This window comes from Micromys minutus (assembly GCF_963924665.1).
Source record: "Micromys minutus genome assembly, chromosome: 2".
In the NCBI taxonomy this organism is placed as follows: Eukaryota; Metazoa; Chordata; class Mammalia; order Rodentia; family Muridae; genus Micromys; species Micromys minutus.
In genome coordinates, this window is record NC_137971.1 from 14,131,072 (window position 1) to 14,157,007 (window position 25,936).

The 25,936-nt window shown below is 46.0% G+C and overlaps 2 protein-coding genes across 2 annotated transcripts in view; both read right to left on the minus strand.

Moving 5' to 3' along the window:
- The window catches only part of CNNM2 (cyclin and CBS domain divalent metal cation transport mediator 2), a 115,524-nt gene extending 105,455 nt beyond the window's left edge, over positions 1–10,069 (minus strand). Inside the window, exon 1 of the mRNA XM_080911154.1 lies at positions 8,327–10,069. Within this exon, the coding sequence (XP_080767280.1) occupies positions 8,327–9,947 (1,621 nt within the window). The 5' untranslated portion in view covers positions 9,948–10,069. The remainder of the gene's footprint in view (positions 1–8,326) is intronic.
- A 13,514-nt stretch (positions 10,070–23,583) lies between these two features.
- The window catches only part of AS3MT (arsenite methyltransferase), a 29,841-nt gene continuing 27,488 nt past the window's right edge, over positions 23,584–25,936 (minus strand). Inside the window, exon 11 of the mRNA XM_080913165.1 lies at positions 23,584–24,127. Within this exon, the coding sequence (XP_080769291.1) occupies positions 24,020–24,127 (108 nt within the window). The 3' untranslated portion in view covers positions 23,584–24,019. The remainder of the gene's footprint in view (positions 24,128–25,936) is intronic.

The following is a 25,936-nucleotide window of genomic DNA, read 5'->3' on the forward strand; positions in this document are numbered from 1 at the left end:
ATTCATAGGTACCATTACAACATCCGTGAATATGAAGGCCAACATGACCCTTTTCTCTTTTAGAATCGCTGAATAAAGATTTCAGAAAAGAAACTTCTAATCCAAAGGACACTTTTTGGACGGACTCCTGACTGCCTCCCCAAAGTGTCACAATTACATATGCTCGCCAAATTAACATCACTGTTTTATACTTGACATGTAATCAATGCTGAATCTGTTTTCTCAGAGCAATCTGAGAAGTTCCTTTCGTATTAAAACCTGGGACATTCAGGGGCTCTCACAATCCTTGAGAACTTGATTTAGATATTTTCATCTTTATTATCCCTTCCTGTCACCTCTAGTTAAAAAGTAATTATTGTAATCTCGGTATTTGGATTTTAGGGAACTTAGAGCATGTAATAATTGTGGCCAGCTTGTCGAGTTAGCAAACAGCCTAAAAAGAGCCAGCACAGAATTCAATCAAAAAGAGGCCAGTGAGTACAGGGGCTTGCCACCAAGAAGGCTGAGTTGAACCCCCAGGACCCACATGGGGGAAGGAGAAGACTGGCTTCTCAGACTCGCACACTGTACCAGGGCAAACACACGCACACTTAATAATGGTAATAATTTTTTTAAAAACCTGTTTTTTTATAAAAGAGAAAGATGGGGGGGCTACACTAATTAGTCTTTTAAGACTCTAACATTTACAACTGCTCTAAACCCCGTGCTACGGTCTTCCTGACTGTCAGATCTCCAGGCTGGACTAAGAACTGCTACTGTGAACTTGCCCATGCAAAATTCATGTTGAAACTTAATCCCACCATGGGGGTACTAAGAGCTGGGCCTCAGAGCCGGCTGGGTCATGAGGGTGGCCTCAAGACTAACTTGGGCCCTTATCACCAGGCTGGAGGGACTCACCTAAGGCTCTTTTTTGCCCTGTCACTTTTCTGTCATGTCAGGACAAGGTAAGAAAGTTCTTAGACTTCAAGGCCTAGAGAGATGGGTAGATCATTTCACACTACCTGGTTTCTGAAATTTTGTTACAGTAGCATGACCTTAATCTGTTCCTGTCATTATATAAAATTACCAATAAAGTACTGTTCTAGTAACTAACTGGGCATTACCTCCCAGGCCCTGTTAGAAACAGTTTTACATTTATTTTCCCTCTCTTTTTTTTTTTTTCCCCTGAGACAAGTCTTGCTATGTATCCTAGGCTGGCCTGGAAATCACCATCCTCCTGCCTCAGCATCCAAAGCATTAGGATTATAGGTGTGCACTACCCTGCCTGGCTCACATTACTTCACTCATATTATGAGTTAAAAAATATCTCCATTTTCTACTAGGGTCAAAGAGGTAAGTAACTACCCAAAGCACATCCAAGATAAGCCTACTTCTCTTAACTTCATTAGCAAGCAGCACTCTTCCCAAAGCATGCAGAGTCGAAACAAAACGCATGGTCCAGGTCTGACAGGACATCAGTATGGAGACAGAGCCCAGTCAGTGCAATATTTATGATCAGTGGTCACACTGAAACATGACAGGGGAAGGCTACGAGCAGTTAAGCCAATAGGGTTTCTTTCCTCGCCAGAGTCTAGTGAGCAATGGCTGCAAAGAGCAGCCTCCTTGGTAATACACAGAGTCTGCTGCTTGTATGGCTTCTCCTAAGCAACTTTGAAGAGTTTTCTGCTGTGTATGCATGTATCTGATCTCAATGCTAGACTTGAGGCAGGTATGTGGGCACCACTGGAAATCCCCAGGGCATGTGATTTGACCAGGTCATCAGGTCCATCTGCACCAAGCTGCAGAATAAGGAACGTGTGACTGAACGAACCGTGTAGCGCCAGGTTCAAGTTCCCTTGTCACCAGAAGATCTACAACTTGGAGAAACAGTGCTTTCCTGTTTAATGAATTTGAAGACACAGTAGCTGAGAAGCAGCTTATCCCTGAGGGCTGGGGGTAGACCCTGTACCCTGACGGCTTGCACTGAACTGTGTCCCAACCCCCACCAGTCATGGCTACTAATAAATCTCACATGGAGTCTGCAAGTAAGTAGGTAAGTAAAGAAAGAAAATCAGACCAGGGGAGGTACTTGGCACTGCCATGCCCATCACCACCTAGCCTGGCTTACCAATACATGTCCCACGAAGATTGCTTGCTATTCCTTCCCTATCTCCCATTCCAAAGTCAGCTCTGCCACTGTGCAACCCTGAATATCTCAATAGAATATGAGCAGAAGTGAAAAGAGCCAAGAAGCCTCTACCCTGCAGACCTAAACCCAACCTACATTGCTCTAAAAGGAAAACCAACTAACAAGAAAATACGTCACTAAATCAAAAGGACTATTTGTATGTAACAGCCGGAGGCTTCGAGCCGTCTATAGACCAATACTCATGTCCCCAAATACCCTCCCACTCTGACCATAATAAAGTAAAACCCCAATTATCAACTAAGCTAAAGTAAAACAACATAAAATCTGATGACACAATCAGGCCTATTATCTATGTAAGAAAATGCCAGCCGACGATTGTTTGAGTGCAAGGTATCTGAAATATTGACATCAAAGTCGCAAGATAAAAACCAGTGGCAAGCCTGAGGACCTGGTTTCTCAGTGCTGTGGCTAACCTTTAACTCTGAATAAGGGGAGGGAGATGTTTGTGTGGAAAGAACCCCAGCCTAGAAGTCGGGGATGTGACTTCTGGTCCAGTGGATGTGCCTAGGTAGTAAGGCATGGCCCCAACACTCTCCTTTCCTGGGTTTACTGTCCTTATTCCAGAGCCTGAGGAGACATTTTGCCTCTCGGGCTTTCCCCTACGAAGGTCCTTGTGGTAGCAAAACAGTGATGGATACCGCAGCCCCTTCCCCAAAGCCTAGGTCACAAAGACTCTGAGGGATGCCTAAAATCTTCCCTTAATAAGGGATCCAGATAAATCTTGTCACCTAGTAAAAACATGGGCAAACATTGGACTAGAAACCTTCAAACCGTGCACCTTCTCAATAAACCATGACAAAGTTAATGCATGGTACTGACACAAAATAAGGTCATAGAGACATACAGATCCCCTCTTTTTGACACTGTCATACCTTTAAATATGTGTTAAAGCATCCTTCTACATTCTAGACCAAGTAAAACATTAAATTTGGTAAGGGAAAAATAGTTCCAGATTAAGCTCTTACCATATAATAGGCAAAGAGTTACTGGTCTATTACAGAAACAGGATTATGTACTTAATGGATTTATTTTTTGAGATAGAGTGTACATAGCCCAGGCTGGGCTTACTATGTAGCCAAGGATGACCTTGAACTCTTGACCCTTTCTGCCTCCATCTCCCAAGTTCTAAGATTGCAAATGTGTGCCACCATGCCCAATTTACATGGTGCTGGTGACTGAACCCAGGGTCTGGTACATGCTACATAAACACCTTACCACCTGAGCTACCTCCCCAGTCTGTGTTTTTATTGAAAATTATACATACACCCTTAGATGATAGTCACCTGTTTCTAACTAAGAAATAAGTTAAAAAGAATCCCACCAGGTCCTAAACAGCTGCAGACCGTGAGCCCTGCAATACTGGAATGCAATTGTTACAGAGAAAGAAAGGAAAGAAAGAAACAATAACTGGTTACTACTTCTTCAAAGTCTCCCGGAGGGAGATAACTGGGCGGCTAGAGTCCACAATCTGTCGATAAGAAAGTAATAGCAGGTAAAGGAGGAGCCTGACAGGTTTTCTGCACACAAAACAAGCAGCTTTTTGTTGGGTTTTTCTTCCCATTGCACTGTTTTGCTTTAAACAGTTTCCTAGAGTCTTTATCTGCTAATAGGAATTTCTGAGGTTTTTTTTTTATTATTATTTGATTTATAAGCGACTACAAAAGGAATGACCGGTGGAGCCATGAGGAGTGGGCTTGGAGAGGACACCTGTTAATATGACAGCTACAGAAAAAAGACAAAATCAAGGTCGAAACAGGAAACAGTTAAGAGCATTTGTTGTCTCAAAGGACCAGGGCTAGACTCCCACATGCACATGGAGTCTCCCTACCTCCTCAGGCACAAGGCATTGGTGTGGTGCAAACACACATGCAGGCAAACGCTCATATACATATGCATATGATGATGATGATGATGAAGCAGTTGTAAAACAGCCATTAAAGCAGCATACTAAGGCAGTATTGTAAAGTCTTCTAAAGGAGTCTCAGTGCTGGATGTGTAACTCTTACAAAAAGAATTTCTTGGCATTATGGTTACACAAGCAAAAGCATCAGTATATTACAATATCTAAAAAGAGGGCACCAACCCTACCCTCTATTACCAAAGCATTGGTTCTAAAAACAACAAATAGCATTTCTTATAAACACATGTAGAGGCCTCTTACCCAATAGGCTCTGAGGCAATATTTTGACAAAAACCCAAATCTCACACTCATTAAAACAGAAACGCTGGGGCTGAAGACATTGCTCAGTGGTTAAGGGCACTTGCTGCTCTAGTAGAGAGCCAAGGCTCAGTTCCCAACACCCACATGGTGGTTCCCAACCGTCCATTACTCCTGGCCCAGTGGAGCTAATGCACTGTTCTGAGTTCTGTAGGTACCGCGCATAAGCATAGTGCCCACACCACACATACTCACACAAACAGATAAGAGAATTTAAAATAATGCCAATATCAGAATTTTGAGTTAGTATAAGAGAATGATTAAGAGACTGAGTTTTGGGGCTAGAAGTATAGCTTAGCACATGGTATCAACAAATAAAGAAACAAAAACAAAAAACCAAAAATACCAAAAAGAAAAAAAAAACAAAAACAAAACACAGCTAAAACCAGCTAATTCTGATGCCACACAGACACGAGTTAAAATCCAAATTGGTTAGCTGCTATGTGACCTTGAAGAAATCATTCGATCTGAGCCTCAGTTTCCCCGTTGGTAAAATAGGAATAACATTTCATTCGGATATCATGAGATTTCAACAAGGTTCCTCTCAGAAGAACCTTCAGCCCCGTGCCTGGCAGACAGTAAGTAAAGGCACAAACCCATCTTTATCACCTCCATGATGATCAAACTACAAAATAAGTGTTACTACCTTCCCCTCAAGTAGCCACATGTTACTGCAGACAAGAGTTTAAAAGTTCTGACCACTAGAAAGAAGACAATGAAGATGCGCACACAACAGTAGCGTCTCTTTCCAACTCCTGAACCTTCTATCTCCGCTGCCTCCAGGAAAACTAATCAGAATGATTTTCAGCAGCAACAAATGCTTCAATAGAGAGCAGCTTAATTCTGCAGGGAATATCCAGTGAGACTTGGGTTAATGATCTAACCAGTTTGAGGTTATAATGGGATTGGGGGAGTCTTGGTTTTGTTCTCTCTGCTTTTTAGAAATGGAGATAAGGGGAACGGAAGAAGAAAGTTTCCAGAGCACCCCACACACTGTGCGTTGTTTATCACAAACACATAAAACAGATGGTGGCAGGGGCTAGTGAAGTGGCTCAACCCACAGGGTACTTGCTGCCAAGCCTGAGCCCAGAGTTCAACCTCCAGGATAAAAGGGGAGAACCAACTCCCACAACTTGTCCTCTGATTGTTCTACACACACGTACACACACACATACACACACACACACACAAACGAATAAATAAACTTTTAAAAAATCCTTCAGTTATTTCAGGGAGCTAAGGGTATAACCCACTGGTAAAGGATGTGCCTACATGGAGGCCACCAATTTAATCCCCAATGCATTAGAGAAAGTTACATCTAAATTAGAAAAATCATGAAAAGAAATCAGGTGAACATTCTAAGTCGCACATTAAAAAGAACTGATACCTGAGCAATATATAAATACCTGCTTTAAAAAGTACCTATAAATTTAATTATAACTTCCTGTTAGTGTACCAAATTTAGCAACACTTATAGTATGTAAATAAATGTATATATTACTGCAGAGTGCAAAGAATATTGCGAAGATCATTGGTATAATGAATACGAAATATATTTTTCTTTTTTTGTCAAAATATATTGCCATCGAAATACAAATGTCATCGATTCAATTTCTCTCTCTCTCTCTCTCTCTCTTTTTTTTTTTTGAGTGTTGAATGTGGTTTCATAAACGTTTTTCTAAAAGAAAACACTGGGTAGCTAAAGAGGTGGCTCAGTAGTCAAACACTTACTGCTCATGCAGAGGACCTGAGTTTGGCTCTTAGCACCCACATGGCTGTCAGCTCCCAACTGCCTGGTAACTCCAGCCAGTTCCAGGGCATCTGACGGCTTCTAACCTCTGAGGGTCCTACAAGTACTAGGCCTGCATGGATGGGCTCAGGTGAACAAGCAATCACGTAAAATTAAATAAATAATTTTTAATTTAAAAAACAGAATTAATGTAACAAACTGTAAAGTTAAATTGACCAAACTCATTTCTCAAAAATCAAAGGGAATATAAAAAGAATCAATTATTCCTATTTGTTAGGCAGCAAACAGCTATTGTGTTCTTTTAAAGACATGGCTTAAATCTCCACTTGGTCACCAACTGTCTTTGCTTCTCAGAATATGCTGGGAGACTGACTATAGCTTTGCTCTACTTCATCACCAAATGCCGCACTTCTTCTTGGATAAGAACTAAAGTGGAGTATTTATGTTCTTTTTCCAGAACTAGCCTCCCAATAGCTGGAGCTACAGGTGCACTTGGTGATGCCTGACTTGGCCTGGTATTAGCAATCTGTAAGGTGATGTGCAAAAATCCCAACAGCAGCAACAAAAGACACAATAACCTGCACCAGCACTGGGAATGCAGAGGCATCCTCCAGCATGTCACGGCATCTCCCTGTGTCGCAGGGTGAGGGAAACACTGGTTCAATGCTCTTAATGAGCGGCTTGGCACTGAAAAGATACTCAACGCTCTGGAGCTAGAGATACTGGACATTTTCTTTTTCTCCTCCTGCTTTTAAATGCAAATTACTAAGCCTGAAGCACATTCTGCTCTATTTTTTTTTTTATATGAAAATGACTGCATTGTGGTCCTGTTCCAGAGAGGACACCATTCATCCAAGAAAAGGGAGTGAGGACAAGCAGGCACACTGTATCTTCACAGGATCCCATCCAGTGAGCTGTCACCAGGTACACACGGCCTCTGTCGGGGCAGCGACCCCGTTAGAGATGGAAATTCCATGTGAGGAATGAGAATTTAGTTTTCGGGTCATGCGAGGTCACACACACATTGCAATGCCGGTGCCAAGCACCGGTGACAAAACTCAGCATCCCTTGGTTTTCAACAGCACTGGCCATTTACTGGAAGCTTTCAAAGCCACAATAATAATAGCACAAGTTGCTATTCCCCTATTTATGACAAAATAGGACAGACAACAGCGAAGTGCAGAAACTGGTGTGCTGTGAGTGCCCACATGGTGGAAACTGGGCCTTTGCCTCTTCCCAGCTGATACCCTAGAGCCTGGAGCATTGGAGACACACTTCATGCTAATGTATCAAGAGATCAAGGTTAAAAGAACACTAGTAAACTGGAAAAAAAAAAAAAGCAAGAAATAAATCATAATCAAGAATGGTATTCATCCCCCTGTCGCAGGCTTAAGCTTTCTGCCCAAACCACACTTGCATTAGGGAATTTTACTTGCTGTCAGATAAACAGAAACAGTGAACAAAGACAGTTATAGCCTCATTAAAAAGTTAACTTACCGCTAATCTTTCCAAGTTACATATCAATAACTAAGTTTGCTTTAAAGGAAACAAACCCCGTTTCCCAGCCTGAGAAGTCACATCCTAATAATGTGGGGGTTTATAATGGTACTTTCTAAACCCCTGATCCACCCTCAAGGACCTCAATCTACCCTACCCTGTAGGATGCCATTTAGCCAAGGACAAAAATCTATCAAAAATATTCTTCCAATCTTTGAGATGTCAGCATGGATGTTCAAGGAAGGGGGGGGAGGATTGCACTGGGTGTTTTAAGGCTATTTAAATATTTTCCAAATGTCTGTGATCAGATGTAACCAAAGGGCATCTAAGGGGCTGGTCTGTGTTTTCACCTACCTATTCAGAACCCAGACAATGAATGAAGTAGATCCCTCAAGAGGCCCCTAGAGGGTCAAGTTTCAAGCATTGAAATTACAGAGCCTGGATTTTGATGATGTGAAAAAGTAATGACAGTCTCGGGCTTTTAAACCTAGAAGTGCTCACTAGTTCAATCCGTCCCCAAGTCCATGCCATCCTTTCAACTTTGCAATTAAGAAAGGGAGAAATTCCGGTCAACTCTCCTTGGGGGGTTGGTCTGGGGGTAGAGGACTCAGAGGGGGAGGAGGATGGAGACAGAAAGAGCAAAGCCAACTTAAAAATAGCAAAAATTGCCCACCTTTCTTAAATTCCTCCAGCATAGCGTCCAACTTGGTGTCATTGAAAACAAAGTGCAAAGGGTGATTGTAAAATTTGGTGATGGTTTTCAAAGGAGTACAGTCATCTGGATCCACGAAGGCCAAGTCTTTGACAAAGAGTAGGTCCACGATGTTGGAACGTTCTCCCTCGAACACAGGGATTCGAGTGTAGCCACTCTCCATGATCTCGGACATGGTGTTGAAGTCCAGGATGGCCTCGCCGGTGATCATGAAGCAGTCCCTGAGGGGAGTCATCACGTCCTCCACCGTCTTGGTGCGAAGCTCCAGCGCCCCTTGGATGATGTTCAGCTCCTCCTTAACGAGGTCGTTATAGGGGTCAGTAACCCGGAGCATCTCTAGCAGTTTTTCCCGGTTATATACAGTGCCTATCTCCTGGCCCAAGACGCAGTCCAGCAGTTTGCTAACCGGGTAAGAAGCGGGGAAGGTCATCATCATGAAAAACTTGGTGAGGAAGATGGTGTTGGCCCCTACCGCTAGGCCGTGTCGGGAGCAGATGGCTTGGGGAACGATTTCTCCGAAGATGACGATGCCAATGGTGGAGACCACCACGGCCACAAGGCCTGAGCCCGCAATGTCGTCGAGGAGGATGGTGAGCGTGGTGTTGACCAGTACGTTGCCCAGCAGCAGCGAGCACAGCAGGTAGTTGCCCTGCCTGCGCACCGGCTCGATGCGCTTGGCGTAATTCTTCTCTTTCTCTGTGCCGCAGTTTTGCACGATGCGCAGCTCCATCGGGTCCAGAGCCATGAGCCCCAGGTTGAGGCCGCTGAACATGCCCGACAGGCACAGCAGCAGCGAGATGAAGATCACTTGCAGCCAGAAGGGCAGCAAGAACTTCTTCTCCTCGCCCACTATCATCTTGGTGTCCTCGCCGTCGTGGTAAATCCAGGTGGTCTCGGCCCACGGAGGAGGCGGGAGTCCGGCCACCCCCGCGCCACCCTTGCCCCCGACGGCGCCACTCGCAGACCCGGAGCCGCCGGCGCCCAGTGCGGGCGTGGAGAGAGACGTGCACAGGTAATAAGACTTGCTCTTCTCCATCTTGCGCAGTGGTTTGATCTCGATCTCAATGATGCCCGATGTGCGGCGATTGAGAATGATGTGGGGCAAGATGATGATGTCTGAGGTGCGGATGCCGCAGCGCTGGGGGCCGCTGTCCGGCTCCGGAGGCGCGGGGCCCCCCAGCCCACGCTCGCCGGGTGTGTGCCGGCGCCGCTCGTGCTCAGTGAAGGCGATGCGGGACCATGTCTCGTTGTTGATGTTCTGCCCGTACACCCGAAGCTTGACCCGGGTCCGCTCGCTCACCCGCAGAGCACCCCCTTCCATGAACGACACGTCGTTCGTATCCTCCAGCCGCAGCCCGATGATCACGGTCTCCTCGTTCTCGCCGGCCGCTGTGCTGCCGCCCGCGCCGCAGCAGCAGCTCAGCAGTAGCAGCGGCAGCAGCCGGCCCGCAGCTGCCTGCAGGACCCCCCGGCCGCGGGCACTGAGGCTGCGGCGCGCCGCCATCTTCCAAGTGGGCAGTGCGGCGGCTGCCTGCCCGCCCGCCATCTTTACTTCGGGTTCACAAGCGCCACAGCCAATCATAGGGTGGCTGCTCCAGCTGAGGCTTCATCCTTCCCACCCGGCGGCGCGAGCGCAGGCACCAGCGCCCGAGCAGGACTGCAACCGCGCGTTCGCGCCCAGCCCTCAGCTGTCCTTCTCTCTGAATGACACTGATTCGGACTGAGCCAGCCGAGGAACCCCCGGGCTCCAGGGAGGAGGGAGGGAAGGGAGGGGCGTGCTAGCCTCTCCCGCGAGAGGCAGGTCTGCCAGCCAATCAAGAGCGGGTGCCCGCCTTCCCAGCCAGGGGGCTGGAATGGGGGCGTGGTCGCAAGCGGCGCGCCGCACCAATGGCACGGGAGGTGGGCGGGGAGATGAGGGCCACTGTCCTCCTCAGCATGCCAAGTTTCCAACTGAAAGGCGCGTGACTCTTGTGTATGCGAGGGGAGGAGGCGTGGCCATCCCGAACGCAAGAGCCAGTTAAAGATGAGCGCTGTAGGGATAGGGGCGTGGTTTTCCTCCAGGCGACCAATGAAAAGGAGCGATCCGCGGGTGCGGCACTCCCTGTGGGGTCTCTGTAGTAGATCCTAGCGCGCGGGTTGGCAGCCCTGCAATATTGCCCTGAGGCGCGAGGCCTCAGGTCCTTGCTGCAGAGCCTTGCGGGCTCCACAGGACTCCGTGTCGGAGCAGAAAGGGCTGAGCCCTCCTTCCCTGGGAGCCGACTGGAGACAGCTTACGGTGCACATAGTCTAAAACCAAATCGGGATACTAGTCAAGCCCCCAGCCCACCACTCCTGCAAGCAGCTCCTCTGGAGATTCGCGGAGACAGGGTGGCCTTAGCAACGCTGAGGACCTGAGTTCTCCACGCCGCTGAGCGACTTCAGCTGCTCACGATCATGTGGCGCCACCTGCCGGCCCTCATTGGCGACCTTTGATGTTTGCTAGCTCTCAGCAAACCCAAACTTAGTAATTACATGAATTCTCCTGTAGTGCTATAATCACAGAATGAGGTGGGTCCTGGTTTTGTTCTGTTTTGTTGTTTGTTTGCTTTCTTGCTTGTTTTAACGTGCACCCTGGCATTTTGGGAATCAGGAAGGGGAGAACATCCTGAGAAGGCCAATGAAAGCTTATTCTGAAATGCACTGGCCAGATGCTGTTAGCTCCGGAGAAGATAGATTCTGAAGCACAGATTCCAAGACTCTCAAGTCCGTTGCATCAGAGTAGATGCGGTAGCACAGCAGCTCCCAGACTGAACTTTCTGTCTCACAACTGAAGCGCGTTTCTAAAATGTTTTCCTGATCTTAGTTTGTATTCCATTATCACAATACCCTTCCTTTTTGTCAACACCCAAAGTGGTTTTTTTTATAATTTCCAGGATGAGTAATTCCTGGGCTCACTTCAGTGATGCCCTTGTCACTCTCTCCTCTTTAATGCCTGTTCTCGTCCCTTCCTCCCGACCTTCCAGCTAGTGACTTGTCAAACAAGGGCCTGTTGCTCCCTTATTTAAGCCCTCCCCTGAATCTTCATCTCCACTGATGAAAGTCGAGTGCTCACATGGCCAACAAGGTTCTGCAAACTCTGTCCCAACCAGACTGTCACTTTCTCAGTCACTGCCAGGGGAATCTTCCTGGGGTCTTTGCATGTTCTGTTTCCTCCTGATGCCATCTACTTCTTCCAGATGCCAACAGAGCCCTCTTTAAAGGCTTTGCTCAAAGGCCACCAGACTCCTTATCTCTCTTATTTTTCTTCAAAGCAGAGATCATTTACTAATATCATGTATAATTTACTCCTTCGGTTGATAATCTGTCCTTTCTCAAGAATTGTTATGCACTGTTACATCACCTTGGTCTAGAACGACTATAGATATTCAAAACATCATATAAAAAGTGTTAAAGAAATAAAGAAGCTTTTACTTTGATTATTTTAAGTAACTGGCCAATTCAAGTCCTAGCCCTCTGGTTCCTGGTGGTTTGGTTTTGGTTTTTTGCTTTTGGGGGGGTTGTTTGTTTGTTTGTTTGTTTTGTTTTTCCTACTTCCTAATTATCATACTGATATATTGGAAAAATTACTTTAGATGAAGAAAATGGGATTCTTAGGTCTCTTATGCATTTACAAGAGTGGTAATTACAGTTTATAAGTTGAGGGTTTTAGATGTCTGACAAAGGATCAGGACAAACACAGTGCTTCTAGCCAGCTGACTGAAAAGGTGAGGGAGAGGGAGTTCCAGGCTAAGAGGGAAGACAGTTGGCGGTTCTCGGATATCGAATATTTGGAATGGGAGTGCAGAAACAGGAAGAAGGACTTGCCAGACCTACAGACATTTCCTGTAACAGAAAAAGTCGTGTTCAGGCAAGTGCGGTCTGAGCAATCTAGAAGCAGGCTAGCAGTTCAAGACTGAAGTAAAACAGAACAGCACCTCCCAGCAGACACCACAAAATAATCCAGGCTTAGATTCACACGGGATTGCTGAGCAATCTGTATCCTCCGTGGTGGATGTGAGCTGCTACTCTGCATGAATCCTCAAGACACACAAAACTGTCTAGACACCTGAGCCAAGCAGTTTTCCCTTCCATTAGAGTCATCCTTCAGTCTCGGAGGCTTCTTAAGGTCAAAGACTTCCTCTCCTTGGAGAGAAGCTGCTGGTGCAGGTTTGTGGTGAGTAGCTTCTGGGGCTTCGCCACCTATCCTTCCGGGGATAGAAGGCGATAATGTTTGCAGGAAGCCTCTTCGGAAATTTTGCTTAGGGGAGGGGGAATAGCCACAAAACCTTAGTTTCTGACCATATTTTAATCCATAAAAGACTACAGCGGGGCTGAGATTCTGAAGGGGTAGCCGCTGGTGTCTCACTTTGTTTGCTCCTTGCCTGACCTTGAATGAGTCACTCAAGCTAAGCTAAAACCTCCTGCAAATATCCTCCTTGACTAAACTTCCCTTCCCAGAATCCTTCACTAGAAAATAAGGGAGAATGACAGCTCGGTTTTCTTCCATCCAGAAGGAAAACCTCCAAATCCGTGGGTTCAGGAATTATATGCTTTGCCCCTGGAGTCCAGGCAAGAGTGACATCTGAACGCCAACAGAACACAGTCTTTGGAGGAAAACCAAAAACCAGGAAAACACTGGAATTACACGAACTTGCCCTTGAAACCACTGATGGCCCACAGGGACCTCTGAGAAGCAATACTGTGCGCTTGTTTAAGTACTAGGATCCTCTTAGGCAAAATGGGAAACTTTATAAAGACACTCAGTTAAATGAAAGCCTGAAATTTGCTGATTTTCTCAGGGGGCCTTATGGGCTTTTGTTAGGACTTCCCCGTTCCCTTCCTTTTTCTAGATATTTTCTGGGCATGGTTATTGAGAAGAAAAGGGGAAATGTGACAGTTGGGAGGAAGGGTTTCTTGTTGGGGCCTGGCCTGGTGCTGCTATGTATTCAATGCTAATTACTGACCCCCAAGCCCTGGTTACCACCAAATGCTCATGCATGCCAAGTGATGCTATGTAAACCCCGCCCCCCCACAATTTAAAGTTATTGGTTAAGTAAAAGTGGCTGCAGCCAATTACTGGGGAGAATAGAGGTAGGCAGGGTTTCAGCTACTGGGCTGGGGGTCGAAGGTAGAGACCAGGTAGAATGAGGAGGAAGAAGGAAAAAGACCGAGAGAACAGGGAGTCTCCATTAGATGCTATGGACCGGGCTGGGTGAAATGTCCTCTGAGGACAGAATGATGGAGCAGAAATAATGATGGAGCAGGTGAGACTCAAACAGCAAGTGCAGGGGGAGCCTGGCTGGGAATTAACAGTCTAGCATATAGAAAAATAGACTAGGAGTAATCCCTAGTAATTGTGCTAAAGCTTGCTTTAAAAATCCATAGGACTGTTTTGATTACGGTGTGTGGGGGGCTGTTCAGGTCAGTATTAATAAGAGTTATTATTTAATAAGAGTCACTAAATAATATTTAAATTTTTAAAATACCATTTACAATTTTTCTTTGAAAAGGGTCTGAAATCTTCACAACTAGCTCTTGCTGAAATCTAGTCTTCAGCTGCACAACAGGAAGTGGGTATGAGATGCCTCCCTGATGACACCTAAAAGCACCCCATTTCCTTCTTCCTCCTATCCACTGCTTGCTCTGGTCTGAGCCCTAGAGTAAGGCCAGGCAGATGATCAGTGCCCACACCTTTTAAAATTACACTTCCGGAGCCTGGGGATATAACTCATTTGGCAGTGTTTTCCTAGTTTCTATGAATCTCTAGGTTCGGTCCTCAGCACCCCCATAAAACCAGGCTTGGCCATACACACCTCTAATCCTAACACTTGAGAGAGAGGCTGAAGCTCAGGAGTCCAAAGTCATCGTTATTTATATAGCGAGTTCAAGACTAGCCTGGACTACACCAAGAGTTTGTTCCCCAACCTCCATTTGGTGGGGTGAGGATGGAGCAGTAAGATTGGGATGGACAGAAACAAAAGTACCAGGGCCTAGATGTATGAATCTGAGGCCTCACGTGAGAGTCATGGCTGCATGCGTGCCTCAGACACCTGACCTGGGACCTGTGTTTCTCTCATGCTCTTAGCTCACTCCCACAGCCTTTGATTCGCTTCTTCTGAGGATGAAGGTAAAACTTCAGTCTAAGCACAGACTTCTGCCCTTTCCAGTTTCTCTAAGGCACTGTTGATTTTAACTATTACTAAGCTTAAGGGTTATTCCTTCTAATCCTCCTCCTCCTCTTTCTCCTCCTTCCCGTCTTCCACCTCGTCCTCTTACTCCTTCTCCTTCTTCATTCTCTCTCCCACTAATTGCTTCCTTACATTTCTTTTAATATAATTTCTCTCTGTGTGTATCTGTGTGCATGTTCTAATGAGCCTCTGGCGTCCGCTCTTACCTTTCTTTGAGGATCGATGGGGTTCAGTTTTGTTTCCTCTATAGACATCAGGCTAGTGTGACTTTCTGGGGATTCTTCTGGCTTCCCCTCCTTCTCATGGTAGAAACTCTGCAGATATGTGTGTTACTGTGTCACACTCACCCAGCAAGCATTTTACCCTATAGGCGTCTCCATAGCCTTACACTGTATTTTCTTACTTATGTATTTATTTATCTGAGATACTGGCTGCCTGCCTTTGAACCTGCTACGTGGCTGAGAATAACCTTGACCTGCTGATCTTCTTTGTTTTGTTTTTCATCTTTATTGGGTATTTTATGTATACATTTCAAATGTTATCTCCTTTCCCGCCCCCCCTCTCACCTCCCCCTCTCCCTGCTTCTTTTAGGGTGCCCCATCCCACTCCCACCTCACCACTCTGGCATTTCCTTACACCGAAGAAATGAGCCTTCGCAGGACCAAGGGCTTCTCCTCCCATTAATGTCCAACCAGGCCATCCTCTGTTACATGTGCGGCTGGAGCCATGGGTCCCTCCATGTGTGCTCTTTGGTTGGTGGTTGAGTCCCTGGGATCTCTGGGAGGTCCGGTTGGTCGATATTGTTGTTCTTCCTATGGGGTTGCAAACCCCTTCAGCTCCTTCAGTCCTTTCTCTAACTCCTCCATTGGGGTCCCTGTGCTCAGCCTGATGGTTAGCTGCAGCATCCTCCTCTGTATCAGTAAGGATCTTTTTACCCCCACCTCTGAGTGCTGCATTTCCAGGCGCACACAACCATGGATGTGCCACTAGAGATCAATCCAGGGCTTCCTGTAAACTAAGCAAGCATTCTACCAACCGAGTTACATTCCCCAGCTCCTGTTTCTTTAAATTTTAAATAAAAAGTGTTCTAGTTCTTACCCTATCTCTTTTTCTTCATTTATTTATAGACCTATCAGTCTGTGTATATTGCTTCTCTAGCAAATTCTAAACACAGCTCTAGGAACTGGGAAGCTACAATATGGAATCATCAGTCGCCCCAAGATACACACTTGTAATCCTAGCACTCAGAAGGCTGAGAGAGGAAGATCCCAAGTTTAAAAGTTTGGGGCCATCCTGGGCTATACAGTGAAACTCAACCAAATCCACCCCACCTCCTCCCGAAAAACAAAAACAAACAAACAAAATGCCATTTTGCTAGTAAGGCAATGAACACTACAGAGTAAAGGATAGAATGTCTTAAAGGATACACAGCTACCCAGGAGAGTGAGGCCAGTTTAGACAACACAGGAGACCTTGTCTCGAAAAACAAAGAAGATACAGATAAACCGAGGCAGGCTGGAGAGACGGCTCAGTGGTTAAGAGCACTGGCTGCTCTTCCAAATCATCTCAAATCCAGTTCCCAGAGCCCACACGGGGAGCTCACAACTACCTATAACCCCAGCTCCAGGGCCCCTACACCTTTTTCTGACCTCCACTGGCACACATTCACACAGACGTATAGACATAAGTAAAATTTTAGTGATAATGATATAAATAAAAAATAAATAAATAAAAATTTTAAAAACGGAGGAAAAACGTGGTTGTCTTCAGGTTGCTCCTGGAACAGTAGTGGTTTTAGGCTGGGTATAGTAGAGTTCTCTATTCGTCTCGGCACTTGGGAGGTGAGGCAGAAGTTTCACAAATTCAAGATCATTCCGAGCTACATAAGGAGTCTCTACCTTGAGAGAAAGAGAGAAAGAACGAAAAAAAGGAAGGAAGGAAGGAAGAGGAGAAATAAAAGAGAGAAAGGAAGGAAGGAAAGAAAGAAAAAAGAATGAAAAGAGGGGAGGAAGAAAGGAGCAAAGGACACCAAGTAGCTGGAGGAAATCACTCAGTAAAATGCTTGGCCTGTAAGCGGCAGGATACATGTTAAATCCCCATAACCCACATCTTCAGAGCCAAGTACCGTGTTTGCCATCTCAACACTGGAGAGAAAGTAACAGGCTGAAGGATGGAGCTTGATTGGCCAGCCTTCCTAGCCTGCTTGGCGAGTTCCCGGCCAGTGATAGGCCATGCTTCAAACACAAACAAATAAAGTGAGCACTGTATGTGTGTGTGAGTGGACAACATCTGGAGGTTCTATCTTACAGTGCTCCCACTCCCACACAGAGTGCTCTCCAACATACACATACAGCATTCTCACACACAGTGCTCACACACACATACAGTGCTCACACACACAGAGTGCTCACACACACATACAGTACTCTCACACACACATACAGTACTCTCTTACACATACACATATAGTACTCTCACATAAACATATAGCACTCTCTCACACATATACAAACACACACACACACATTCACACACTTGCGCATGCACACACATACAAAGAGGGTCTGGATATGTAACAAAAGATCTATTCCAAGAAAGGTGCAGTTGCTTTTGCTAGCTTAAATATGGTGGAATGGTTGGCTTCACCAACAAAGACCTTTGTACTGACCTAGAGGTTTGAAATCCTAGAGCAAGGTCTAAAGGGGCAGGTTTCTGGTGAGGTTTACTTCTCGACTTGCAAGCAGACAGTCCTCACACACCTGTCCTCTGAGACTGGAGGAAGCCAGCTCTCTGGCACCCTCCCTTACAAGGACATTAGCCCACTGAATCAGGATTCAACCTTTCCTTATAACTTCTTTTAACCTTAATTTACTTCATTAGAAATTCCTTCCACCCTTCTTCCCCCTCTCTCCCCCTCCTCCTCCTTCCCCTCCTCCTTCCCCTCCTCCTTCTTCTCCTCTTCTTCCTCCTCCTCCTCTTCCTCCTCCTCTCCCTCTTTGTCCTCCTTTTACAAGTCCTTCTTTTTTTCAGTTTGGTGGGTTTTGCTTTCTTTTGTTTTGAAACAGAGTCATACTGTTTAACCCAAACTAGCTTCAGAGTCTTAATTCTCCTGCCTCAGCCATCCAAGTGCTGGGATTACAGGCATGTGCCACCACATCCGGTTATTGTCCATTTTAAATTATAGCCATACTAAAAAATGTGACCAGAGAGAAGTGGCATAAATATTAATACCTAACAAAGGGACAGAGAGAAAGAGGAATCTATAATAACCAGTAGAAAACCAACCCGGGGTAAGGCTGGAGAGACAACACTAACTTTAGAACAGTGTGTGCTCAGAAAGCTGGTGCCATAGTCCGTGAAGAGGGCCAGCAGGGATCTTGAGAATTGTTGAGACTGGTCTATAATGAGTTAAATACTAAGTTCCAGAGCAAAAGTTTAGGAGTTAGAGAAGTTCTAAGTCAAAGAACTGGTTTATAGGAAGATTGGTTCAGCAGTAACCAAGATGGCGGTGGTAAGGCCCCACTGATTTATTTAGGGAACTCCATTTTTGTTTGTTCTGTGTGTGTGTGTGTGCTCGCACGCGCATCTGATGTACATATTGTATGGGAGTATGCACATATGAATAGAGAATATGTATGCACTTAGAGGCCAGAGGTCAGCATTGGGTGTCTGTCTTTCTCTATCACACACCACTGACCCTAAGCTCACCAATTCAGCAAGGCTGGTTGACCAATGAACTCCAGGGATCCACCTGTCTCAGCACTAGGATTACAGACAAGCTGGGGATACAAACTCAGGTCCTCATGCTTGTGAGAGAGAACTTTACTGACTGACCATACGTCTGCCTGGTTCAAATTTGAGGAACTCAGGCCACTGAGCAGAAAACACCTCTGCAGTTTACAAAGCACTTTCTCACATGCCATCCTGTGTCACTTAGGATGTGGACACATTCTGAGTAACGAGTCACGGGTAATTTTGTCACTTTGCAAATATCGAGTGCACTCGCAGACCTAGGTGGTGCAGTTTGGTGACTCCATGTGGCCTCTTGTGGTCAGCTTAAGATGTGAGGTTCCACCAGACTCACAGCACACCATCTTCCAGTAGACTTCTTTTTAATAGTAAAAGTAGACTTTATAATAACAACAAGAAGTCTAATCAAAAGCTAGGCATGGTGACACTCAAGAAGCTGAGGCAGGAGGATGGTAAGTGGTAGGCCAGCCTAGGTAGCCAAGCAAGAGCCTTCTTCAGATATATACATATGTAAAATCAATAAGGCCACTATCATAGCTCTATGCTCTTTATCAGACATCATGTACCATATGGGATTGTGTGCCCTCTGCTCTTACATGAGCGGCAGGGAGACGGTTCACTTAATCCAGAGCATCACAAAGATGTCAATGAAGTTGCCCTACGACCTTTGACATCATCTGTCACTAAGCAATGGGAATTTTTCAGCTCCACGTTATAATCTGTTTTTAGTGTGTATGTGTGCGTGCACATGCTTGCACGGGCCCCCAGAGGTTAGAGGGCATTTGATTCCCCAGGAAATGGAGTTACAGGCATCCGTGGGCCACCTGAGGAGAAGTACATGCTCTTTAGTGCTGAGCCATCGCTCCAGCCTCTCTCCATTATAAGTTTAGGGTCGCCGTCATATGTCTAAAGCTTCCTTGAGTACGATGTCACTTTAGTGTACAACACTTTATCATTTTAACTGTCCCTCGTGGTTGTGACATGCCACATCTCCAGCTGCATATAGGCCAGGAACAAAGGTCACATGCCAGAGGAGTCCCCAAAAGACTAGAGGGGACACCGCGTCTTCTGTTCAGGAAGTCCGTACTGGGATCACAAGCTACTATCCCCAGGTCTCAGTGGGGATTAGACATTTGAGACCAAACATTCAGTCTCCTGGGTTGGCCTAGACTCCTGATCATATTTCAGTTAAGCTTTTAGAACGGTCTAAGCAGAGGTGTCATACCCTAATCCCTACGCTAGGGAATTAGCGTAGGCAGGAAGACCTTCTCATAAAGCAAGAACCTAGCTCGAAAGATAAAACAGGGGCTGGAGATGGCTCAGGGGTTTAGAGCACTTGCTGCTCTTGCAGAGGGTGACGCTCCAGTTCCCAGCCCTCTCATGGTGGCTCACGCCCATCAGTAACCCCCATCCTCTTCTGGCCCCCACAGACACCAGGCACATACACGCCGACAAGAGCACTCATACCCATAAAAAATTACAAATGTCTAAAAATCTTCCAAAATGGGACTTTTGAAAGAAAAGATATTATTAATCATTAGTCCAGTTTAAAGCTTAAAGCAGAACAGTTCCAGACGAAGGCAAACAATATGCTCACAGTATAATAATTATGGGCGGGAATATGTGTGTGTGTGTGTGTGTGTGTGTGTGTGTGAGTGTGTGTGTGTGAGTGTGTGAGTGTGTGTGAGTGTGTGTGAGTGCGTGTGTGTGAGTATGTGTGTGCATGTGTGTGTGAGTGTGTGTGTGAGTGTGTGTGAGTGTGTGTATGAGAGTGTGAGTGTGTGTGAGTGTGTGTGTGTGTGTGAGTGTGTGTGTGTGAGTGTGTGTGTGTGAGTGTGTGTGTGTGTGCATGTGTGTGTGTGAGTGTGTGTGTGAGTGTGTGTGTGTGCGTGCATCTGCATGCCTGTGGAGGGACAAAGGTCAACATTCTCAATCACTTCTCCACCTCAGTTTTGAACAAGGTCTCTCACTGAACCTGGAACTCATTGATTAGCTGGGCTGGCTGGCTGCAAGCCCCATCCACCCTTCTATATCCCCATAGTGTTGGGGAGTGTGTCCCTGCTTATGTCTGGGGGGTGGTTACAGGGCATACTGCCATGCCTACCTTCATGGGGACTGGGCATGCAAACTCAGGTCCTCATGTTTGTATGGCAAGCACTGTACCAACTGGGCCATCTCCCTAGCCCTATCTTCTAGTCATGGTAAAAGTCACTACCACTGTTCCTGCCGATAAAAAACCCTATACATACTTTCGACATCACACTCTGCCCCCCAACTGTAGCTGTAACCCCTGCTTTTCCCTTGTCCTCTCCTACCCCACCCTTCCCATGCAAGCCTCCCCAGTCCTACCCCCAACCCTCAGTGCAGAAGATCAGGGTCCCCTGCACGTCACAGGAACCAACAGCTCCCCCTCTTTTGACTTCTCAGACAAGGTCTCACTCCGGTTGCCAAGGCTGGCTTTGAACTCATGTTTTAGGCCAGGCAACCCTTGGTCTTTCAACCTTGTTCAGTTTCTCAAGTAACCAGGAGTCTGAGCAGTGACTATACTGTTTAACTTAGGGAGGCCCTGGAGGAAGCCAAAGACAAAGCACTCGATGCAATGGGCAGGGGACCTGGTTCTGCTCTTGGTGCCAACTTGGTGCCAAGTCTAGTCTGCGGTCCCAACATTCTGATCATTTCCAAACACATGGCTTCAGCATTTCCTTCCATGAAATCTGGAAAGGCAGCACTGAGAGGGAGTGTGAGGGAGCCGTTCTCAGTAAAGACACACTCTTGTTATGTGGCATGGCTGATCCATGCAGAATAAAGGCTCTCCCTCTCTACCACAAGAAAGAGGCATTCGGAAAGGCCCGCGCTGACTTTGTGAGCTCCTGCTACATTATTTAAAAGGAAAAAATAAAATAAAATAAAAATATCACCTTCGTGGTGCTTCCGTAGGCAGATCTGCTTGAAAGGAAAAATAAGGTTAATTGATAAAAAAGAAAGCCAGGACAGTTAATAAAAGATGAACAGGGAGGTCCAGAAGCCATGCCAGACACCTGCACATGCTGTGCAAACCTCCCATCCACAGCCCTTGACATTTGAAGTGTTGAACTCTCAAGACGGCTCATTTCATATTCGCAAAGGAAGCGACGTGGGAGAAGCTGGTCAACTCTAGGAACAGAGGCTAAACTGTCACTTCACCTGGCACAGTTAGGCTCTGAGCTATATGTCAAATTACCATAAGCAGCCCCGGCCCTGTGGGCCCCTCCTGCCATGCTCCCTGCTTGGCTGCTGCTTGTAATGAATTAAAGATATGTCACAGGTTATCCTAAGGATTGTATAATTCCAGCTTAGCATTTGCAAATGAGTTCAGTCTGGGAGCTGGGGAGAGAGATATCTCAGCAAGGAGAATGCTTGCCACCCAAGCATGAAGACTGATTTGGATACCCAGCCCTATATAAAGTAAGTTAATTATATGATGTGCATATATATACACATATAATATGTATATATGTATGTATATGCACATATTATATACATAAATACATACATACATATATACACTATACACATATACACATACACACACATACATATACATATACATACACATACACATACATACACATACATATACATATACATATAAATATACATATACTAAAGCCGGGCATGGTGGCATGGACTTGCAATCTCAGCACTGAGGTGGAGAAAGGCAGATAGATCCAGGAGCTCACTGGCTAGCCTGCCTAGCTTACTCAGCAAGCACCAAACCAATCAGAGACCCTATTTCAAAAAAAACCAAAGTGGACAGCGCCTGAGGAACAACACCTCACCAAAGTCAGAGTAGACCAAAGTAGACATACACAGAGTTCGTAAGAGCTCTCTACTGGATCCGGGGTGGGGGAATCTACACATGCACCCTCTGTACAACCCAGTTTGGGGCAGGCAGTGGAAGACACTGATTCTCTCGGGAGTCAAGACACATGGCTGCTGTGTTTAGAATAGAACCACACCGTGCTGTCTTGATCTTCTTGGCCTGATGGTTCATAATATCCCATTTTTGCAGCCAGTAAACAGGACAATGCCTAGCACAAGAGGTTTATCAAGTTTATTTTTATTTAAGGGTGTGTGTGTGTGTGTGTGTGTGTGCGCGCGAATGCTGTTTGCACACAGTATGCACACTGTGCCCAAGGAGACCAGAAGAGGGTTTCTGATCCTCTGGAGCCACGCCAGTCTCACACTGCAGAGAATTATAACTGGGCACATAAGCAACTCTAGAGCCAGCAGCCTGAGTAGAATCAAGGCTCCTGAGACCAACAGGGCTGGACAAAACTGTCTATCAAAGTCAGGGGTGAGGATGCCCAGAATTCTGCAATGTCCCATTGGGAACAATTAAAAAAAATCTGCCCTTAAACTTCACCCCAGTGTTCTATAGGCCTAAACATTCTCAAATTCCTAATTAAAAACCTCTTGGGCCATGCTAACCCCACCTCTTCCCTTACTGCCCAAGAGTCTTTTTACCAGGATCTCAGAACAATCAAGATTCTCTTATCAAAGCCCTCTCTTGTTGAAGGCTGTCACTTGCTTGATTTTGAGGCAGGGTCCCAGGTATCCCAGGCTGGCCTCAAACCCTGTGTAGCTGAAGAGGGAGGCTCTGGGCTTCTGGTCCTCATGGCTCTACTTCCCAGTGCTGGGACCTTGGGTGTCACCTGGCACTGAGCAAAGCTTCCTGCACAGGACACCAGACAAGTCTTCTACCAGCCGGACTGTGCCCCGGCCCCTGGGTTTAGGTTTGATGTATCAGCTCCTAATAGGATCTGTGTTCCTTCAACTTCTTATCATTGGTCCTCCCTTTAATCCTTATGACTTCCTTACTGTAGGATCTGGAAACAAACACAGCATTTCCCTAGAAGTTTAATGAGAGCACAAGGGGAGAGAAATCCTGTGTGTATCTTTTAGTTCTCCTTTTTTCAAAAACATCACTTCAGACAGATGACAGGGGACTGGAGTGATGGTTAAGAGCTCTGACTGCTCTTCCAGAGGTCCTGAGTTCAATTCCCAGCCACAACCATCTGTCATGGGATCTGAGTCTCTCTTCTGGTATTTGTGAAGACGAAGCACACATATGTGTGTGTGTGTGTGTGTGTGTGTGTGTGAGCACACACAATTTTAAAAAAGACAAATTACAGACATCCACTGTGGCATCAATGATCAGAATCAATTTTATTTTTATTTTCTTTTTCATTCAATTATAGGAAAAAAGTTTGAAGACAGTGACCTAAAGAGTACTCCTACAAAATAAGAGTACTTCTACAAAATTTGAGTTGGTAATCTTTTGTCATAGCATAAATTTAGTAAGTACTATGCTTCCTGAGTAACCACAGAGAAAGACCCAGAGGTTTCCTGTGGTAGACCAGAAGGAAGATATCCTCATAATGTTGATGCCTTTGGCCCTTTGATTAAACCTTAGGCGTCCAAGTTCTACTTCTGACCACTAGGTGGCACCAGAACTCTGAAATAGTGAGCTAGAAAAGCAGGCGATTTGCTGTGAATCTTACATCAACAACCTCTAAAAATCACTTATTCTTAGCAATGGTGTGGGTTGTGGTGGCTTTACCATCTTCCCATAATCTGTGCACGGGTGACGAGCAGGCTCTGACACTTTGTGGATGTTCTTTAGTCTCGGGCCAGTGGGCTGCGCGCTGGCCTTTGTCTAGCTGCATTTCCTTTTGTTGCAGCAGCCTCCGGCGCCTCCAGGTGCATGTCTGGGCTTCATCTTCTCAGACTCTTCTGCAAACTTGAATGGATCTCTGATTATAACCTGTCAAGAGACAAACCTGAATGAAAAAGTGCCGAGGGGTTTCAAAGAACCCAAAAGTTGATATTTCTGTTTGATTTGGATTGATTTGCCAAGGAGGGAGAGAAAATGTTATAGTCCTATCTAGCCCTTGGAGAAGCACTGTCACTCTAGGGTACAAATGACCTTTTAAGATAAGCCTTGTGGCACATAAATCTACTCCCCATCCCCAGTGATGTAAAGGTGGAGCAGAAGAATCTCCACTTAAGGTCATCTTTGACTGCATGGTGAATTGGAGGCCAGCCTCCGCTACAAGCTAAGGAACAAAAGATGGCCCTATCTTTTGGAAGCTCTAATTAGATTATCACTCTCCCAGGGTAACCTTTACTTTGTCCAAGAAAGGGGGGAACTAATGTTTTTGAGACAGGATTCCATGTAGCCCAGGCTGGCCTCCAACTCAGTATGATACTAAGAGAATGTTGACAGTGTGTGTGTGTGTGTGTGTGTGTGTGTGTGTGTGTGTGTAATCACCACCCCACCCTGGGGCCTGTTGTGCTGGGGACTGAACTTGAGCACTGTGCATTCAGTGACAACTCGATCAGCTGAACTAGATCCACAGAGCAGAAGTGGTTTTTATTGTCATTTTGGGATGACAGTCTTACACTGTAACCCAGGTTGGCCTGGAACTCTTGGTGATCCTCCTGTCTCAGCTTAAGTGCTGAAGCTACCATAGCCTGCTTAAAAGTAGTTTCTGCTGGGGCAGGGGAGCTGATCTCACCCAACTGATTCTGTTCTGTGAGATTCTCATGAGCAAGTAAGTACCTTTTACCTTTGAGACCAAATTCCTGAAATCCTGAAGTGCTAAAATGTCCCTTCCTACCCCTTATCCTCCAGAAATGTGTGCATAAGACAAGAATGTTAAGTCCGACTGCTGATGTCCAGATTTGAGGTGGCCATCTCAGGTCACCCTGACCTTAGAGCACAGAGTACAATTTGTTCAGGAGATACTGCCGTCTTCAGTTTTCCTCCTTTTACCTCTAAATGAGCTGCTTCTTACAGTGGTTCCAGTGGACCAGGGGCCAACTGGGGCCAAAGACGAGAAACCCAGGGCATGAACCTTACACCCCACTATCGCCAAAGAACACCCCAACAGGAGCCTGTGAGGCCACTATACTCAAGAGACGGAGTCTTGTTTGGATGGTGGGCTGTGCTCTCGTTTGCCCTTGGTCCCTACCTTTCCTCTTCGTTAGGGATTTACTTATTTTTATTTTACATGTATGAGTGTTTTCCTTGAACGAATGTCTGTGTGCCGCAGGTGTGCCATGCCTGTGGAGGCCGGAAGAGGAGGCTGAATCCCCTAGAACTGGAGTCACAGATGGTTGTAATCAGCCATGTGGGAGCTGGGAACCAAACCTGGGCCCTCTGCAAAGGAATCAAGTGCTCTAACTACTGAGACATCCGTCCAGCCCACTTCCACCTTCCTAATGTCAAAAGGTCACCCTGGACCCTGGGTCAGGCAGGCTAGACCCTGTGTTCAAGGCTGCCATCACTCTAGAAGATGGCTCAGTGGGTACTCACCACACAAGCATGGGGGCTTGAGTTTGGCTATCAGCATCTATGTCAAAAGCCAAACATGGTTGCACATGCCTGTAACTCCAGCACTGGGGAGGGTAGAGACAGGAGACTCCCTGGAGCTCACTGGTCATCCGGCCTAGCTTGGACAGTGAGCCAAAAGTTCAGGGCATGACCCTGACACAAAATAAATAAACAGACAAATAGGCTGGAGCCGTAAGAGCTGGTTCAGTGGTTAAGAGCACTGGCTGCTCTTCCAGA